This window comes from Pagrus major, chromosome 11, assembly GCF_040436345.1.
Source record: "Pagrus major chromosome 11, Pma_NU_1.0".
Classification (NCBI taxonomy): Eukaryota; Metazoa; Chordata; class Actinopteri; order Spariformes; family Sparidae; genus Pagrus; species Pagrus major.
The window spans coordinates 28,064,769-28,086,240 of NC_133225.1; the positions used below are offsets into that span (position 1 = coordinate 28,064,769).

Consider the following 21,472-nt stretch of genomic DNA (forward strand, 5'->3'; position numbering starts at 1 on the left):
TAGTAGTAGTGAAAGTAGTAGTAGGACTGGCAGTAGTAGTAGTAGTAGTAACATATTGAATTGTAGCCTGCTACACCATACTCTTCACAGTACTCATGAGTAGTATTGGTAGTAGTGGTGGTATTAGTAGTGGTGATAACATTAAACTGTAGCCTACTACACCATACTATTCATAGTACTTATGAGTAGTATTTGTAGTAGTGGTGGTATTAGTACTAGTAGTAGTGGTAGTAGTAGTAGTGGTAGTAGTAGCAGTGGTAGTAGCAGTAGTAGTAGTAGTAGTAGTAGTAGTAGTGGTGGTGGTGGTGTAGTAGTGGTGGTATTAGTACTAGTAGTACTAGTAGTAGTGGTAGTAGTAGTAGTAGTAGTAGCAGTGGTAGTAGCAGTAGTAGTAGGAGTAGTAGTAGTCGTGGTGGTGGTGGTGTAGTAGTGGTAGAAGTAGTTGTAGTAGTAATATATTTAATTGTAGCCTACAAAACCATACTATTCATAGTACTTATTTCATTATATTTTATATCACTACACAGTTTATGAGTCCGTAACATAAACTTGAAAGCTCCAGAGGAAAATATGGAACGTGGTCGTTGAGTTAAAAAGTATATATGTATGTATTACATACTGTGTGTATGTTTATGTTTTGTGCATAACATTTCTATATATTCTTATATGTCATGTTTATAGTATATTATTCATACTTTTCTCATATCTCATATCTATCTATCTAATATAGGCCTATAAGGCTTCCTTACTTGTATTATATCATTTTATTGATTACCTTTAAATAGTTGGATTTCTATCTCTTTACCTCCAGCCTGATTTTACTACAAAATGGAGTAAAGTGGAAGTATACAGTAGCAGAAAATGGAAACACTCGAGTAAAGTACCAGTACCTAACAATTCATCCTAAATGTGCTGTATTTAGGAACAAATTTGAGGTATCAGGTCCACACCAAAACACAATATGCATGTTCGAAAATGAGTTGGTAAATTTACCCAAATACCTGTACTTAAATACAATTTTGAGTACTTCACTTGAGTATTTCAATTTTACTGCTACTGTATACTCCACTACATTTTGGAGGCAAATATTGTTCTTGTTACTCACTACAATAATTTGATAACTAAGTTACTAGTTACTTTTCTGATTACATGCTGCATCAGGGCCAAATGAGTGCATTTTTTAAATTAACACATTTTATCAACAATCAAATAAAATAAAGAAAATTTAAAAAACAAAAACAAAACACTGATTCAGATAATCAGAAAAATGCTGAATATAAGATTGATAACTGGCCAGGCTGTTATATAAGTGGTCATCCCATAGTAAACAATATGTACATACATGTAAATACAGTATGTGTATAAAACAAGTACATTTAATATCAGATACTTTAAGACTTCCACTCAAGTACTATTTGTATGGGGGGCTTTCCCTTTCACCAACACTACTGGGTACTTTATACAACACTAAATATATTACACTCTTCATATTCATATACACACATACATCAAGTACTCATAATATTTAAGTTAATGTACTTAGTTACTGTCTACCACAGCTGTAAAGTGTGAATCTCTCCCCTGCGGATCAATAATGTCTCATCTTATCCATATCTCATCAGGTTGTGGGCTAGTACTCAGTGAAAGCAGCGTCACGCCCACAAACCCAGTAACAGTTTTAAAGAGCTATCTGTGATATTTGAGGCCCAGTAATAACAGCTGAATAAAAAAAATACGATGTTGTGGTTTGAAACACAACTGAGAGGCGATGTGTTATACCACCAATACATCACAGCGATGATTCACACACAGTTTCACTCCGTGTGTGTGTGTGTGTGTGTGTGTGTGTGTGTGTGTGTGTGTGTGTGTGGGAGGAAGGGAGGAGGGCCCCAGACAGACAGCGTGGCTGCAGTGCCGCAGCAAGACAACTTGTCCAGTCGACCAGCCGCTCAGCTGCTACCACAACATCCTCAGGTGGAGCCCTTCTTGACTGGACATCTTGGACATATTTTCTCCGACTGCACATCTTACAATTCACAACACAAGAGGATTTACTAGTGTCGGTGTGGAGTAACAGCGGCTGTCACGGGTGGCTGGCACAGCGGCTGTCAGACGTCAGATAACAGCCTGCCCGGCACCGGGAGCCACCAGCCGGCCGTAGGGAGCTGGAGGGGTTGGCTAGCTGGAAGGCTAACTGGCATTAGCCTGGTGGAGCCTGTCAGAGCAGTATCCTCAAACACTTCAGTGCGCTGACGCCAACTCAAAAGGGTAAGCTACTGTGCTAAAATAGATATATTCGTCCCTTTTAATAGACAAATAGCTTGTTAATGTATTTTCCAACAAGGGGATGACAGGCTCAGCGTTAGCCGTTTAGCTAGTGAATAAGAGAGCTAAGTTAGCTAACGTTAACCATTCCCAAACTGATAGACATGAGTGAGAATAGATGTTTTTATTAAAATAGAGCTGACGTGGTTGGACAAGTTGTTGATTTTTATAGTTATTAAAGCTATATATGTCATTATATCGAGAGCTTACAGTGCTGTGCAACTCATCTCTGAGCTGTCATTCCCAGCGTTAGCTAACCAGCTGCTAGCCAGTGTGAATCAGGCTGTAGATGGAGTGTGTGTGATGTTGTTTGTGTTTTTAATTTCCTCTCCTCCCATCACATATTTCTGTGACAGCTTGAAGATGGATTGAAGCATGAAGGGTGGAACCGTCCCATCATCACAATAGGAGGGCTCTCTCTAAGGTATGCTTCACAAATTCCTGTCTCCATCTTTATCTGCTGTTGACTCTCCAGCAAAGACATTTTACACCCAGTGTTGTCTTCTTTCTTGTAACCAACTCTTGACATTGCAAAGCTTATTTAATGGACAACATGCAATTGAAAATCGATCATGTTTACACAAGTGTTTCCTAAAACCACTTTGTTGTGTAATGCAGCACAACTGGTGAAGCCTTCTGTTAACCACTAATATATCATGTGTTAGGGTTTGATCTCGCCAACCTGTCGCCTGTAGCTACACAAGTAGTCGTGCAGTTGTGTTTCAGTATTCAAAGCGAGCTTGTGTCTAGGCCAATGTTTCCCCACTCCCCACATCCTGTGTTGTGAGGAAGCTTCCTCTTTTGTCCTAAAGTGCTTAGCTGCATCCTGATCAGGGTCACAGATCGCAGAATGGCTCAATGGGCGGTTTGTTCTAACTCAGGGTTTTTCTGTTTTTACTTGTACAGACATAGTACATATTCAATGCCACCCTTCTTTGTAAGTGAAGTTTGTTGTTTTCCTTTCTTGTTTCTCTCATTTTTGTCCCAGCCATAAATCTAAACTTTAACTGGGTGGACAAGTTTTCATCAGTTGGAGGATTGTTTTTCAGAGTAAATTCAGAGGGTGCTATCATCTATTTTTCTCTCCTTATACCTTGTATATCATGTAGCCATCAATCCATTCACCCCTTGGATGCTTAACTTTGTCAGTTTTGGATGCACCCAGGCACTCTGTTCCTTCAAAACTTCCCTTACCTGGTGGGTGCTCAATTTGTGGATTCCCCATTGCTCCTACCCTGGTAAGCAGACTAAATCAATGTTTCACTGTAGAGCAGTCAAGAAATAAGCCTATTTAAGAGCTGGCATTTCAGTGGATGCATTTTAAGACCGCCAGCTATGTCAATCTCACCTACTGTATGCTTGTTGCTATTTTAGTAGACATTGTTCTGTCTCTGGCACAGGACAGGGATGTCTCTTTTCTTAATCATGCCTACAAAGCTCTGGTTGGCTTGGTTGCTTTTCCAACCTGCAAACCAACACTTAAAGGTGTGTCAGGTGGTGTATACGCCAGACGCCCTGCTCAATACAAGCAGTAAAACTAGCGGGTACACCTACCTTGACCACATGGCCCATAAAAACACAAACAAGTAAAGGGAGATTGATAGGGAAGATAAAAGATGAATGTCATTCAGGCGTACATACATTCATTTTGTGAACAGGCAATTATTTGTCAACTAAGAAAGCTACCATGTTTTTTGCCCTGCAGGCCGACATTGTTGTTTGTTCTGTCAGCTGACACTTACATGGTTGCTGCCACTGGCTGAAAGATTACACTCCATTTAAACCTTTTTCCGGCTCTTGCCCTTACAAATTCAGCGGCGCACTGGCAAACTGAAATGGAGCAGACCAAAGGAGCACACCGCCATATCTATTTAAATTACTGAAAAAATCTGAGATGTGGGCAGAGATTCAGAGGCGGAAGCCCGCCAAAGCCTTCCAGTTCAGGAGGGCTTCTTTCCATGCTGCTTAACTATTGTTGTCACAATACTGGATAATTTAAACTTTGATAGAATACTTTAAAAAATATCGATATTTGGTAACATGTTCGAAAAAATTTACACAACATTGAGGGCATGAAATTTAAGATTTTTATTAAAAGATAAATACAACAAGGCTTGTGTACTGTGTAATAACAGACACAACAGCATCTTAGTGTATTTACTTCTAGAGGAGGTGAGGCTATTCTGGCACTACAGGGGTGCAAATATCAAGTCGCTGTTAGGAGAGCAAAGAGACGCACCTAGTATTTGTGTATAGATACTGCAGAAAATCAGTACTGAAACATTTTCAAAAATTAAAAATCAATATATATCAATATATTGATTTTTATTGACAACACTAGTCTCAACTATTCCATCTGATCTGGTATCCAGAGGCAATGGGTGCATATACTCCTGGTAAAGCCTGGGATATGAAAGTAAAATTAGGATTGTAAAATAAGACTGATTTCATTTTGGATTTCAGTTATTATATTGACAGATTTAAATATTCTTTACTGCTCTGAAAGTCTGCATTAACTTATTTGATTGCTCTATCAGGTTAATTGAACAGTTAAGATTCTACCTACATGGTCACTATATTTTAACACTATTTTCTAATTATTATTTTTTTCACAGACTAGTTATCCCCCTCTTGTTGAAAAGATTTGTTGGATATTGTCTGAATGCACAAATAGTTCCTTGATCCGTCCGTAAAAATGTGAAAGTTAAACACATAAAACTCATCACAGTTTGACGATTGAGTAATCATTGATGGAATCAATACAGTTTTTACTATGTTATCTTCAAATTAGTTTGTCTCATTATGTTAAAATGAGATAACACTAAGTTCATGCCAGTACTGTGTTGTTTTGAGGGAATGTGGTTTGTCTTCTAGGTTAGTGGCTCTTTTAGCTCAGATATCTTGTTGTGCTTAAGATGTTAAAACAATATAGTCTAGACGGCTAACACAATCACAACAGAGGAGCTTACAAACTTGCAAGAGCTAATACAATGCAGACAGAACACTCCCTGTACAGTATTAAATGATGTGTTTGATCATAATAATAATTCTTGGATTTCTTCTCATCTTCATTGCATTCCTGAGAAGTGTTTTTGGCCATAAGTTGGCTGAAGGCATCATGTTGTAATTTTCTGAGAGCCCACAGAAACGCATTCTTTTCCATCACTGTGTCACAATCCACAGTTGAGTCACTGTGTTGATTCTGTGTTTGTGAGTGTTGGACCTGAGCAGCCTGTCCAAAATAGTTGTGACAATGAAGTCTCCCCCGTGACCCTGCTATTTCCCAGTACTCCATAACAGAGAATTGAATGAGCCAATTTTGACTGGTAAGATCAGATCACAGCTACAACAACTGATTTTCCTTTGTGAGAAATAGTTTCCACAAATTGAATTAATGTGTCTTTAATAATCAGTCAAGGTTTAGGAAAAAAGCCAGTATCAAGTACAGATACAGTTCTGTGTATATTAAAAATATATTATTCGGTGTTCTCCAGAGCACAAGATGACATCCTCAAATGTCTTGTTTTGTCCACAACCAAAAGATATCAATTTTAAGTTTGTAGAGAAGTGAAGACACCAGAAAATATTCACATTTAAGAAGCTTAAATCTGAGAATTTTCGCTCCCTTTTTTCTAAAAAAGTGATTATTGAATATCAAAATAGTTGGCAATGAATTTAATAGGCCCTAAAGTTCATGCTACTCTTTATGTGATAAACTGCTGTACTGATATAATATCCATTTTTAAAAAATAATGATCTCCAACAAAAAAGGCCTGTTGTACAGAGATGCCAGACTGAATTGCCATTTAGTTCCTCTTTAATTCTTATTTGATTGTTGAAAAACGAAATGTGTTGTGATTCAGAGGTCAGAGGTTAAACCCAGTCTAGGCCTCTCTACTCTTGACAGCCATGGTTGAATAACTTGCTTTGGTGTGAAAAAGATGATCTCACTTCCCTATAAGAACTAGAAGATTACTACGCAGTGCTTAGGACTCCCATAGTATTATAGTTGGTATTTGGTGTGCATGTGTTGGAGCCAATAATTAGAAATACATCCAACACTGATTCCTGGTGCTACGACATGATTATGTGTATGGCTGTTATGAGGGGCGATAAGGCATTCTTATAGCCCAGATTGAAGAGAATGGGCTGGGAAGACTTGTGATGAAGGTCTTTTCCAGGATTAGATCTCAACATCAGGTCAGTATCAGTTGACCTAGCCCAAAAGAAAGTGACTTCTTTAGTTGCTGCATTTAGTGTCAAGTGTCGAGCCAAGTACTGTTCAGCCAATCGAAGACAGTTTCTGATGGGTACGCGGCTCATACACATCTCCCCATATCCGTCAGAAGCAGGGTCTCTCAGTATTGTGCGACATGATGAAGCTGAGTCATCACCAGCAAATGATAAAACGGAAGTTTGACTTACTAATAAATGGATGACGCTCTAAATAGAGATAGTACAGCACCGTTGGGGCAGTTGATTGGAACAAGCAACAAGACTTGAATCATTCATAAACATGAGGGAATAATATGTAGTTCATCTTTATAGTTCATCTGAGATTGTTGGACCAGATAGACATTTTATCTACAGGATGATTTAGAAATTATTTTCTCTCTAGAGACCACTAGGAAACTAATTGTCTGTCTCTACCTTGAGTTAATTGTTCCGTATGATACCAGCGGTAAGATAAAGTATTTCGTTTCTAACACCACAGAGGTGTACAACTTCCTCTTAGGTGTTTCACATTGCCTTCTCTTTGGGCACAAGCAGATATGTCTTTGGTTTTGCACACACATAGACACGCATGCACATCGTTGCTTCTTTTGAGGCTATGCATTATCGGTCTCTGTGATGACCCACTTAATGTGCGACTAAAGACATGTTTTCTGATGAAATATAAGTTAAATCAACATACCAAAAACCTTCTGGTCTGTAAGTGCAGCCTATTGGTAAGATGCTCTGCAAACAGTTACTGTTCTTGTTTTAGTGCTGCTGCTGTGTGGTTGACTAAACATGCTTGTTCTCTTTATCTCAGTGAACACAGCTGAGCCTCACACAGCGAGAAGGCAGTACTTTAGGTCATTTTGAGCTAAAAACCACCAGATTCGTCATTGGGCAGCTTTTTTAAAACAAGTTTTCCAGATATTGAAAGCAGTTTGTTGTTTGGAAAGTCACACGGCACTTAAACATTTGGCAGCACAGTGAAGTGGTTTCATGTGCACCCATTGGGTCACCTTGAAAGTGGAGCTCATGCACCTTTGTTGAACAGTGTTCATTAGTCACCCTGCTTCTGACTAAGTCACTATAAAAACAGCATTCAAAGTATGAACAGATACATCAGGTAAACTATATTTAACACACTTTATTTAATAATAACTGCACCTACATTTTTTTATGTATTACCACAAGGGCTTAAGTTGAGCAGGGTTTCCGCCTTTACATAATAAGGGTCAGGACTTGTTTGAAACTGTTGTTATCTTTCAGGTTGTCCTCTGCAGCTGCAACTGTGTGACTGAGCTGGGAGACATAGAGGAAGATGCCTCCCAGGCCGTCCTCAGGGGAGCTATGGGGCATCCACTTGATGCCCCCCAGGTATGACACACAAACTGGATTTTGTGTTTTTTGTAGTGTGCACATGCTCTTGGCAACGTTTAGCTTGTTAATCAATGTTATTGCAGATTTAAAAAATGATATTGATGATATTATTTGGTATTTAGTTATGTTGATACTGTATTGTTTAATATATACATTCTTATTAATATAAAGAAAATCTTAACAGTGTTAAATGTTCAGAGGGGATAGTAAGGGAAAAGTAAATAATTCAGTTCGTCATCAACATGCAGGATCCTTGTGGACTGCCTGCTGCCCAATGGGATGATTCTTACCCTCGAGTGTCTCCGTGAGGCCACACTCATCACCATCAAACATGAGCTGTTCAAGGAAGCCAGGAAATATCCCCTCCATCACCTCCTACAGGAGGAGACGTCCTACATCTTTGTCAGTGTCACACAGGTAAGATCTCAGTTTTAATATCTAGCAGGCAGAGATGTTCATCTGAATGACCCCAGACATCTGTTTAATAACGTCTATGAACACAAAAATGTTCTGGAGCCTGTTTTAATAAAAAGAAATGGGGCTCTGAAACTTATCAGATACTGTACTTGAAATAAAGGCAATGTGTTCCTGCTCCCCCAAATATGACAGGGGAAACCCTGCTTCCAATTTGTTGTGAATGGAAGACTCACAAAAATAAGTAGTTCACATCTTGGTTGCCCCTCTATAAAACTGAACATATCATACATTTAGAAAATGCTTCAAAACACACCATGCCTGGCCCTTTTCCAAAACATCCATCCAACCCGCAGGAAGACCATCAGCTCTTATAGCAATTCACCTTTGGCTCTCATGAAAAAGAAGGTGGAGTAGTTTGAACACTGCCTCTGTTTTTTCCCTGCCTTCAGGAAGCAGAGCGAGAGGAGTTCTATGACGAAACCCGGAGGCTGTGTGACCTCCGACTCTTCCAGCCCTTCCTCAAAGTCATTGAACCAGTTGGCAACAGAGAGGAAAAGATCCTCAACAGAGAGATTGGTGAGAGGTTTTTTCTCATTTGATAGAACTGGTTCTGTTGTAGCCTTGGTCCATTTTGTTTGTGACTACTTTTGTTAAAGAACTATATTGTTGTACATTTTAAACAAATTATTAATGTTTAATTTCTGTAAATAACAACCTGTTTAGGTGAGGCAAGCTTTATTATTCAGAAATATCTTCAACTAAGATGAGAATGAAAAAGCTTACCTGCGCTATGTCATGAGGCCAATTTTGAGAATTTTGATGTACTAAACCTACTTAAATTTATTCTTGATCGTTGTTTTGTTATGTTGTTTTGGAACTACATTAGGTATAGGAAGAAAACGTTATTTTTCTGTCTTTAAATGGATGAATCAAGACAAAACTGCCTTAAACGACCAAAAAATAAAAGACAAAACCTTACTGGCTCTGCTTTCTATTCTTCCAGGTTTTGCCATTGGTATGCCTGTGTGTGAATTTGACCTTGTGAAGGACCCAGAGGTTCAGGACTTTAGGAGAAACATCCTGAATGTTTGTAAAGACTCTGTGGAGCTGAGAGATGCCAGCGGGCCCCACAGTAGAGCACTGTATGTTTACCCACCCAACGTAGAATCCACACAAGAACTTCCCAAACACATCTATAGCAAACTGGACAAAGGTAAGCAACGGCTTTAGTCTGCTTTCTGTTCAGTGTAGATTCTAACCAGTATCATGGGAGAAGAGAAAAACAAGTGTATAAATCTAATCTTTGGAAATAGAAAATGTGTCTTTTTTCTTTTTTGGTTGTTGTCAAGCTTCTGAGTATTATTTTTGGAGAAAATAAAACACAAACAAAGCACTTAAAGACAACAAGAGGTCGACAGGGAACAAGCAGTGAACATTTTAGCCACACATCAATACTTAATCGTTGCTTGTCAGCCTCCACAATGGATAGGAACTACGATAATGAGCACAGCAATCGATGAATTGATTGAAGTGCTGTTAGTGAGATGCTATTGTTTTAAAACAATACTTAGAAAGGAAGCACAGTACTCAATATATAAAACCCTCAGACCTCAGAATAATTATAGGTGGGTTATTGTTTCCTGGTTGCTGCTCAAGGTAAAATTAGATATATTGATTCTTTTTTCTCAGCCTCCGTTTTAATCTGTTTTTCTGTCCATCTCTTTTTGTAGGTCAAATTATTGTTGTGATTTGGGTAATTGTTTCTCCAAACAACGACAAACAAAAGTATACTTTGAAGATCAACCACGACTGTGTGCCTGAGCAGGTGGGCTGAAAATGCACTAAAGTACTATAATGCACTAAAGACAGTAAATCAGTCATGAGCCACAACTGTATATCACCATCAGTTTTAAACTCAACATGAGGAAATTGAAGGGTGTCACTATAGGCCATACCATAGTCTAATGTAGGCTGTCTGCGTGTGTCTCGTCCTAAAGGTGATAGCAGAGGCCATTCGTAAGAAGACACGCAGCATGCTGCTGTCCCCAGAGCAGCTCAAGATGTGTGTTCAGGAGTATCAGGGTAAATACATCCTCAAAGTTTGTGGCTGTGACGAGTACCTGCTGGAAAAGTACCCCATCAGCCAGTACAAGGTAAGAGACGCAAGAAAAAATCTGTTCAGGACATTCCCAGGTCATGAAATAGTAAAATAAGTGAAAATTAAGATCTTAAAAGTCCAGTATTTAGTGGCATCTCGTGGGGTGCCCAGTCAAACCGGACCACACTGATTTGCTTTTCTATTATTAGTTAAACCGTGCCGAGCCCCGCCCGAGATGAACCCTCTCCAGAGTGGGGCCAAAGCACACCCAGCCTGACTCCAGGCGGGCTGCTGTGACGTCTGGCCGTGGCCAACCAGTGACGACCTCCTTCTCCCCCTCAAACAAGCGTGTGTTACAATTGTGAGACTGATGTTTGTGCGGGAGACTGAAGAGGAAGCCGTTTTGTGTGTTTAGCTCTCAGTACTATTGTAGCTTCTAACTGTACCTCTGTGGTTTTACGTTTAGTTTCTTTCCTATCATAACTTTGACTTCCAGCTGTTTCAGAAGTTGTATTAAGTTACTGCTGGTGAAAAACAAAAATTTCCGGATTTTGCGACTTCATATTAAAAGCTTTTAAATAACTAAATAAGGGGAGACTTTTACTGTGAAGAATTTGTAGGGAATAAAATGTGTTTATCTCTGAATTAGAAGATTTTGTTAGCAGCAATTCTTCGATAATACGACAGGGAGGAAAAGGCTTAACAGCTGCTCTTGACCACTATCGAAGACAAGTGCGCCACTCAAGCGGGTAGCTTTGTTGTGATGGAAATACAAATCCCTGCAATGCTGGGTTGACCTCCTGAGGAAGTGGAAAAAGACCCACTCAGTCTGCAAAATTAAAAGGCTTATTCTAAAGTGACGAAAATACAACAATTCTTAGATTTAGCTGATTATACATTAAAGAAAACAATCATGAATATTATTATCCATTTCTGCCATCAGATCCCCCTAAATCGTACGTACTGGACCGATACATTTTGTTCAAAGGTGTAAAAGATAATCTCTACAGGTAGTGAATATTTTCTTCATGATTTTAGTGATTTATTCCAAACATTCAACTTAATGAAAAATGTGTTTAATGGCTCAAAGGTAAAAATTAGCAGGAATAGTTCGGTGCTGTGTCCACAGAAGCCCTTCAAACTATGTTATTAGCTGGATGGAAAAAGTGTATGAAATATGAAAAGTTACTACAACGCATTTTTTTTGCAACATTTCAGATTATCCGCTGAATTGGGCTCAGGTCTGCTCCAGGCCTTTTTGATAAATTTGTATCAGGATTTAGCTAATGCCTGATCAATTTCAGATCCTTTATTTGTTGAAACATTGTGAATATGTCAACACAACATTCATTTTCATTACTTTCAACACTGGAACCATTTCCCCACGTACAGTGATCTGATAAGTGTCGTGTGCCAGATCCAAGTAGAAGATGCACAAAGTGTCACTGTTTGCTCTACAGTCACTCCACAGCTGCTGGAAGATGACCAGTTGGCATCATTAATTACTCTCATGCACGGTGTAACTCTAGCAGCTCTGAGTACTTTCAGTCTAACCGTCCTCCTCTGTGTCATTCCCTCTCTCTGTCTCTCTCTCCTCTAGTATATCCGTAGTTGCATCATGCTGGGCAGGATGCCTAACCTGATGCTAATGGCGAAGGACAGCCTGTACACCCAGTTGCCTACAGATAATTTTGTCATGCCGTCATACTCTCGACGCATCTCCACGGCAACGTCCTATATGAATGGCGAGGCAGCTGCCAAGTCGCTGTGGACCATCAACGGAACTCTGCGAATACGAATCCTTTGTGCCACCTATGTTAACGTCAACATACGGGACATAGACAAGGTGGGGATGCAAAGTCCTATAGGAGTATACTAGTGTCAGATACGAGTAAACTAGTGTCAGATACTTACCATCAATGTAAGAATAGATTAGAGTAATCTATTCTTACATTAATGGTAGGAGAAGACTAGAATTGGTCAAATTGAGAGGAATAATCATTTAGTAAATGATGTAAATAGTGTTATTTGTGTTTTTTGCAGATTCTTAATAAAAATGTATTCATCAGATGTAATTAAGATTTGCACTGCAGCCATATATGTTGTCTGTTTTTTCAGTTTTGCACAGACTCCTATCTTCGAACTCTCCCACTTCCTGTGGAAACAAACACTCAAAGACCTTTACCAAGAGAAAGCATCTCTGGTGGCTCATGTTTGTGTGCTGTCATGAATCATTTGTTTAAATGAAACCAGCCTTGACAAAACTGCCTGACTGCATGCCACTGAAGTGTAATGATCATTTAATATGACAGCTGTTACATGCTGTTAATCTTGTACATCTGAGATAACTTGTCCAACAGGACAGTTTCTTTACAATGTTGACATGAAGATATATCACATGTGCACTCTGCTTCTCTTGTCCACTTATAGATATATGTGAGAACAGGCATCTACCATGGAGGTGAACAGATGTGTGACAATGTCAACACACAGAGAGTACCCTGCTCTAACCCCAGGTAACTGTGCATTACCATGTCATTACAATAACTTGTAATTTATTACAGCAGTCCTTAATTGCAGCAACCTTATTTGTAATAATACCTAGTTAGTTGATTAATCGATCAGCCACTCGAAAGACAATTAGTCGCCAACTACTTTGATGATTGATTAATGTTTCAGTCATTTTTTCTATAAAAATGTCAAACATTTGCTGGTTCCAGCTTCTTAAATGTAAGGGTTTTCTGCTTTTCTTGTCTTTTATGGTAGTAAATGAAGAGTCTTTGGGTTTTAGACTGTCGATTGGAGAAAAGGAGCAATTTGAAGACGTCACTTTGTGCTCTTGTGATGAGCATTTTTCACACTTTCATACAATTATATGGACTAAACGATAAATCTTAAAATAATAATTTTAATCATTCATTAATCAATAATGAAAGTTATTTTTGAAGAGCTTTTCTTAATTTATTTATTTTATTTATTATACTGTTTTAATCCCACAAGGGGAAATTCTTTTTATCACTCACGTTATACATGCATGCACACCCACACACACACACACAGTGTATAGAGGAGAACGAGTGAATGGGCAGCCATCTGCAACGGCGCCCAACAATAGTAATAATAGTAATAATACTCTCACATTAATAGTTAATGTGAGAGTAAGTAATTATACAATGAAAAGTAAAAACAGAAAAAGCCAGAATAAATTAGATTCAATTTAATGCAATGAATCAATAATGGAAAAACTACTACTTAAATTCGCTTTCTCCTTATTTATCTGAAATAGTAGTTTGGACAATTTAGACTGCTAATTTACTTTAAGCTGTCTAAGGCAGGAGCGGGTAAAGTTAACAGTTTAGTGTTGGCTAGTAACACTAAACTGCTGTATTACGTTACTGTTGAACCTAAGCCTTGTTCCACTCTTATACCTGTGGTGGGGTAGAAGGAATACTGTCTATACTATATAGTACATGCCTTGTAGAACAATCTTTTTATAAAGGTAATTCTGGCATTTATGTATATTTGGCTCTGTGTCTGTCTTTAATTTTGTTGCTGAAAGTGTCATATTGTTTCTGAGCATTCAGTTTTCCTGTACTGGAAGCACTCCCCAATTATCTCTGTTTCTCTTTCATTCTCTATCTCCAGGTGGAATGAGTGGCTCACCTATGATATGTACATCCCAGACATACCCCGGGCTGCCAGACTCTGCCTCTCCATCTGCTCTGTCAAGGGCAGGAAGGGAGCCAAGGAGGTAGGAATGAAAGCAGACTTTGCAGTGCAAATTAAGTTGACAAGAAGTTGGACATACCAAAACAGGAGGTGTCTCACTAGGAATTTAGATATCACTGTTCCATTTTTGTTTTTAGCAGTTAGAAATAGGGATTTTCCTGAAAACTAAGTTTAAACTTAGACCAGTCGTTTCAAAATTGAACACAGTTTAATCTATAAGTTTAAATGTTGTCCGAAAAAGTACTGCGTATAAGACCCATTTGAAACCCTGAAGCACATTCTTCAACAACCAAATCATGTTTTAAATGCTGTGGGACTTTGAGCCATGCATCATGTACACTGCAAAATATCCTACAAAACATGACAACGACAGGAGAAGCGGTGGGTGGCTGCATAACATCTTCAACGCAACAGTTAACTGGTGTTGTTAACATTAGTAATGGATGCTTGTCTTTGGTGCAGATTTTGTCAATATGTAATTTAAATGTGTATGTAAATGAAATTATAATAATTAGTTTAACCAACTTGAAATTCTGGTGCTGAATAGCAAGGTAGCGATGTGTAATTGTTAACTGATGGTGCGCATCCTTAGTTAGAAATTATGGAAAAGTGAAATACTTTGTCCTACAGTTTAACTGAAAATGCAACAATTGTGATAGAATACAAACAAACAGATAACGGGGAACAAAAAAAAAAGGATAAGCTCATGTTAGGCAAAGGAATAAAGGTTAGCCTAAGTGATCATACGAAGCAGTATAGCTACAGTTGTCACAATCTAAAGATAGCAGAGAGCAGATGGCCTTCATGTGTCTAAATCTTTTAACATGGCATGTTTACCCATCCTGGAGGGACTTACATAGTGTAGGTACCTTTTCTCTGTCTGTGTGTCTGTTAGCATGTACTGGTATTGGCACATGAACCTACCCTACTCGATGTGTCAGTCTGTCTGAGTATATGTGTCCAAGGTGAATGGGAGCCGTGGTATCGTCTTTGGTTCTGTTTAATTACTAATCAGCCATGGGCACTGTGGTGGCAGAAAACATCAACAGAAACATAATCGGCAGAGGAGACTTTTCCATTCGTGTTAGAATATGTTTCGCTTCACTGCAAGGCACACTAATGACATGTTGTGTAAGGGGCTAATTGTTCTCTTTCAAACTCATATCAAAGTATTTGAACAGAAACATTTAATACTCTGATAATGCAAATTCAAAATTAGGGCTGTAAAGTTAGAATATTAATACATGAATGCTTTTTTGATTTAATCAGAAACCAATTTGTGTAGCATAATTTCAACATATTTGAAATACTTCATCAGATTTACAAAAAAAGAATGACTGTCCGTACATTTGACTTATGTTTAGACACCATGTGGTGTAAAACTGTCTGTATTTTTGTGCATTGGCTCTTAAACTTGTAACAGACACCCACACTGATTGATTTTTCTTTCATCGCTCTGTGGTGGAAGGCAAGAAGAGAGTGAGGTGTGTGTGAGTGTGAGTGTGGACTGTATCAATGAATGCCAGACATGGATATTGTAACAGACACCTGGAGTGAGTCCTGTCCCATCCTGCGCCATGCTAGGTTGAGGTCAGGTTAGCGGATGCTCTTTCATGCCCCAGTTGAATTAAAGATAAACACTTCTCCGCAGCAGCCTTTTGTGCCATCACTCACTATAAATAGGGTGCATTTTGACTGGCTGTCTGCATGTAACTCAGTCCGCCTCACATTGTTGCCCTTTGTCACCTGGTTCGATGGCTGCCCCTTAGTGAAGTCTCTCTGCGGATTAAGATGTTATCTTAAACATTTCCTCAGCTTTTGTGAAGGCTTAGATAGTAGTTTGGTTGTGGGAGTGCTGAAGTTTAAGATTGTTTGATAACCTTTAAAGACCACTTTAATTTGATGATTTGTCTTTCCCTTGTGCCATAATCAATAATCTCATCATCAAGCAGTCATACATGGAAAGGTCCCATTCAGAGTTTAACTGAATATCCTGCCAGTACTATAACAAATAACAGAATGTGATGACATATACAGCACTAATCTACAACAGAAGACACGCAGACTGAAACTTTCAGGATGAATGAGTGTTGGCATGGTCACTGGGTTTCTTGTTAAACCTTGTTAGAAGGGCTATAAAATCAATCAAAATCAGTCAGAAGTTTTAAAAATTTAACAACATCATTTTAAGCCGCTTAAACCTTTGAGGCCCTTTAAAACCTTATAATTGAAACTAACATCTGTTTGCGTATCAGCGTGCCACAAACCACCACATTAAAGGCAAATAAACAGCATCTCCTCCTAAAACGTAACCTAAGGAATAGGGAAATACCCAGCACCCCTGACTGTTGTTGTCAAAAGAATGGAAATATCTATAAATATATATGCTGAATATGTGAAACAGTTTCAGTACTCAATATTTCTGCAGTATCGATACTCCAGTGCTAGCTGTGTTTTTTGCTCTCCTCTCAGAAAGCACCGCTGAAATGCCCACATAGTCTGACTTCCTCCAGAAGTAAATTAACTTAGATGCTGTTGTTCTTAACACACATTACACAAGTCTGCTTGTTGTATTAATCTTTAAATAAAAACCTGAAATTGTATGCCCTCAATGTTGTGGCATTTTTTTCCCCTGTGGTATCGAATATCGGTATTTTTCAAGGTATTGTATCAAAAATAGAAATGTTAGTATGGTTACAACACTACCCCTGACCATGGTGCATAATCAGTTTTCATTTAAGTCCAGGAAGACACTGGGAAAGCTGCATTTCAGAAGGTTTAAAGACATTAAAAGAGTCTGACTTGACTGAGCAGACCAAAAACTGACCTGTAAATATTAACCTGTGGATGTGTTGTCTGTGCATTTACTTCCAGACTGCAACTATTTAGTTGCAAGGAGCACCTGTTTGCTCTCTGTGATTTTCACAAGGAATCAAATAATGGACTAATACATACTTGTGTACTAATCATGTAGCCTGTATGAAGGGAAAACTCTTAAAGCACGACCTCATTTGTGAGTTTTGCCTTCAAAAAACACTTGATATTTCTGTTAATGTCTATTTATTACCAATAGATTAATTGGTAATACAGTTGATATTGAAAGAATGACACTGAAAGAAGAATGACACTGTAATGAGATCAAATTCTTCTACACTGAGAGTCTCAGATTATGTTGGTGTTAAAATCGTCTTTGATTCAGAATTATGCACCATCTGTGTTTGTGTCTGTTTTATCCCACGAGGGTTCTCACATCAAACCTAATTACATTTGCACTCACTGGTTTTCTGTCTCTCCCTTTAGGAGCACTGTCCACTAGCTTGGGGTAATATCAACATGTTTGATTATACTCACACTCTGGTGGCTAACAAGATGGCTCTGAACCTCTGGCCTGTCCCTCATGGCCTTGAAGACCTCCTCAACCCCATAGGAGTCACTGGATCCAACCCAAACAAGGTATTCAAATTCAGCATCTTGCCCTCAAAAGTAAAAAAAAAAAGTAAATTTATATGTGTTCTTTTGCAGTGTACATGCTCTGTTTCATATGGAGACTCTGCCAGAAAGTAACAGGATTATGAGAGACTTTATTTTAAACAATGCAATGATTCTCTTTTGATCTCTTTTTTCCAGGAAACCCCATGTCTGGAGCTGGAGTTCGACCACTTTAGTAGTTCAGTCAAATATCCAGATATGAATGCAGTAGAAGATCATGCCAACTGGACCATCTCAAGGGAACTGGGGTTTAACTACAACCTCTCTGGACAGGTAATAACCTGGTTACCAGACACTAACCAGTGTGTTATGTGTTTGCTTGTGCTTATCTGTACACTGGGAATGCATTATAGGGACCTCTGGTTATTGAGTTTTCATCAACTGTTTTACGTTTTGAAAGCTCAAACACAAGTAAAGAAATGTCTGTTAAAGGGGCAATGTGTAAAATAATCCCAGAATTATCGTTTAAAACATGCAAAAAATGAACTAACATTATCAACGCAATGTAAATAAACAAAGAAGTTTTGACGTTGTGTCAAAGATGTCTTTGTGTTGTGCTGCAGAGATACTGAAGTTAGCATGCTACCCAGCTAGCCTCAGTCCATCCTGTCTCCGAACATCACTTCTCAAGAGGTGATCGATGGTATAGTTTCAGCTGAGAGATGTATGTGAGTGGTGAATACGCTATTTGGTTAAACTTAGATATTTTTACTGTTTTCCTTACTAAACAGAAAAATACAAGAGTAAATCACCTGAATTCAGTTTCTCTCTTTCACAGAACTAAGACAAGCTAAATTGCCCCATTAACTCATTGTTAAACACACTTCATTCAGACTCGGCAGAAACAAAAAAAAAACGTACATAAACAGTTTTAATATGTCTTTCCAGAATTACCACTAGTTTGGTCAAAATAAATCCTAAATTATTGAGAAAGGTGTGAAAATATTCCAGCTCTACAGGCTGTTTTTGCACACTGCTAATGCCTGAGACTCTCTCTCTCCTTCCTCTGCTGTTACTTGTCTCTCCTGTCCCCGGAGTCATAGTCCTGGTCAGAGCCGTCGGTCTTGGAGGCTGTGTGCAGTCCCAGCCATGTTCACTGGGAGGCGGCTGAGTTCTGTCTGTCAGACCTCCATCAGCTAATAGGGCCATGTAACTCCAAGGCTAGCTGAGCTACTTGCTAACAGCAGCTAGTTGCCACAGGAAAAGATAGCTACAGCAGACTGTAGTGAGCAGCAGTTAGCAGTTAATCTGGTATGATGATACAGTATACTGCCCTCTATATTTTTGGAGCTATCTTCAACACGTTGCACATTTAAGGTGACATCTCAAAGACCTGCAGGGAGCTTTCAGGTGTGAGTTCGCATAAGTGTAAAGTAACTTTTAATATAAATGATGTGTACAGAGCTACTTAGAGAAGATGAGGTAAGTTATTAATGAAGGTTTTGCCTTTCATTAGGCTGCTTTGTGGCCTGAGATATTTTGACGTTAATTTATGACGCCCTAATGCAAGGTGCGGTTATATATTGTTAAAAGCATTACATGTAATGACTCACTCTGCTAAATTAGTGGTGATGGTATTGTGTAAGTAATGTGAACAGAAATGCATGTTATGCAAGAAACCACATGTAATTATAGGGAGGTGTTACTGATTCTTCTGTGTGTTTATAGCACACAACAGTGCCAATTGTTTGGTTAAATTAATGATTAGATGTTAATGAATGCTGTAGCTCTTTTCAGTTTATTTTATTTATTGAAAGTTTAGATATGAGTAAATTGAGTTTAATAAACGATTAGATTGATGTGGTTAAAATTTATCCCAACAATAAACGATACAACTTGAGTTGGTCCCAACACGTTTATGTGTCTCACTAGTGTCACTGTGAGCTGTTGTTTTCAGGTATTTTTGATGGTGTTGGTGGAGGTGTCCTCAGGACCAGGACTCCTGATGTGATAATGTGACTTCTGGTTGGAGTTACGCCGACATATGAGAGGATGTGAACAGTGTTAGGCGATCTGTTAACTTATTCATGTGTGTGTGTCAAATGTGATGATAGTTCATCCGGCCTGATCCTGACCAGAAAATTGTTTGATCTTAATTAACAGCATGTTTATATAGACAGAAACTTTTCTACAGAGATGTTGATCTTGGTTCTTGGTAAAGTGATGTTCAAATTCAGGATTTGAGGGCATTATCAAGGTTGTTAAGAGCTGATCTTTGCTCTGAATGCACACAGCTTCAGACTGCATCAGGTTCCGGCTGATGTATAGCTGATCTGGCAGCACAGCTCTTGTCATTAACCTTTATTTCTGTTTATTTTGTCTGACGATGTTGTGGTCGTAAATTTGTGATGTTATGTGCAGCTAAGCAGCTTGGTAATGACAGCTTGCCAGTTTAGTATTTATGAGCTGGTCAGATTTATAATGTATTCGGTTGTCTGACTACAGAAACAGAAAAATATGTAAATTAGAGCCACTACTCTCGCTTTTTTTGGTCTCTCTCACTATCTACAGACACAAAACTGCTGTGCTGTGTATCTGTAAAGACAAATTCAGAGACAAAGGAAATGCAGCACTAAAAATGTATTTCAAACCAATAGCCAGTAAATACAAGCATTTGAATACGGTCCCAAGTGAATTTCATGCTTCAGAGATGCTAGCAGCTTTAGAGAAAACAAACCTGGATGATGATTTGAATATGACTTATCATAAACGTTTCATTTGACAATGTGTCCTGCTATAGAAAAAAGGATAATGTGAAGGAAATACTCACTTATACCATGTGAGATTTAACTGGTAATGTGGCATTAAGGAGGAATACTGCACTTCAGTACACCTTGTGCACAGATTTATAACTGTGGACATAAAATGACGGCATTCACAGCAAACAGACGTACGTATCTGTAATGTGGTCTGTTTTACAGGTAATTCAGATATTGTGCAATGCAAGAGAGCTGGACCGTTCAGTATTGATTTATTCATGAGGACAGTGTAATGTGTTGTATTAAGTAATTCCTTTAGGTGTAACTTGAGTTGTTTGCAAAGCTTCCCTTACAGTAATGGGTCTTAATGGATCACAGCTGTTAATGTTCCAAGCTTATTTTGCTTCTCGTAACCACTGCATGGCTGAATGTCCAAGACTGATACACATTTGTTATAATACTGACACAAAGATGCTGTGGTGCAAAAAAAGAGGAAGCTCTAACTGACAAAGTAAGGTTAATAAAGTGAAGTAACAAAGGTTGATAAGAAAACGCATGTGTTTAACTGTTTTACACTGTGTGTTTTACAGAGGTAATGTAGGGAAGGATTTGTATTTCAACTTCACAACAGGTTAATTACGTTGGTTTTAGGTAATAATGCTGTTTTTATAGTATATCTCTGTGTTGTGTTTCAGAGCAATCGTGTGGCCAGAGATCACGCCCTGACAGAGAGTGACACAGAGCAGCTGAGACAGCTGAGTAACAGGGACCCACTTTCTGAAATCACTGAGCAGGAGAAAGACTTCCTCTGGAGACACAGGTAATCTCCCAACCAGCAAATATAACATGGTACTACTTACCCTAAAGCACTCAAGTACTTCTATATGAAGAGCACTAGAATAAACAGAAATGCATGGATTTAACAGATTGGAGTCATTAGTAAATTAACTTGATGTCACTTGCAAAACCCCATGACCAGATTCAATACAATCTTATTCTTGTTTGTTAATGGCTGAACAATATGTTCAAAAAATTTTATTCTTTAACATCTATTTGTTTTTTTTTAATAAAAAGCCTTTAAACATTTCTTGGATTAAATGTAACTACATTCAGCATGCTT

General features: G+C 38.5%; 1 protein-coding gene across 1 annotated transcript in view; it reads left to right on the forward strand.

Moving 5' to 3' along the window:
* The first annotated feature begins 2,004 nt into the window (after positions 1–2,004).
* Positions 2,005–21,472, forward strand: part of LOC141004456 (phosphatidylinositol 4,5-bisphosphate 3-kinase catalytic subunit alpha isoform-like) — a 33,517-nt gene continuing 14,049 nt past the window's right edge. The window contains exons 1-14 of the mRNA XM_073475948.1: positions 2,005–2,268; positions 2,682–2,749; positions 7,810–7,917; positions 8,169–8,337; positions 8,787–8,913; positions 9,341–9,550; positions 10,068–10,162; positions 10,335–10,490; positions 12,036–12,281; positions 12,866–12,951; positions 14,081–14,186; positions 17,465–17,617; positions 17,792–17,926; positions 21,048–21,172. Coding sequence (XP_073332049.1) covers positions 7,862–7,917; positions 8,169–8,337; positions 8,787–8,913; positions 9,341–9,550; positions 10,068–10,162; positions 10,335–10,490; positions 12,036–12,281; positions 12,866–12,951; positions 14,081–14,186; positions 17,465–17,617; positions 17,792–17,926; positions 21,048–21,172 — 1,664 coding nt within the window. The 5' untranslated portion in view covers positions 2,005–2,268; positions 2,682–2,749; positions 7,810–7,861. The remainder of the gene's footprint in view (positions 2,269–2,681; positions 2,750–7,809; positions 7,918–8,168; positions 8,338–8,786; positions 8,914–9,340; positions 9,551–10,067; positions 10,163–10,334; positions 10,491–12,035; positions 12,282–12,865; positions 12,952–14,080; positions 14,187–17,464; positions 17,618–17,791; positions 17,927–21,047; positions 21,173–21,472) is intronic.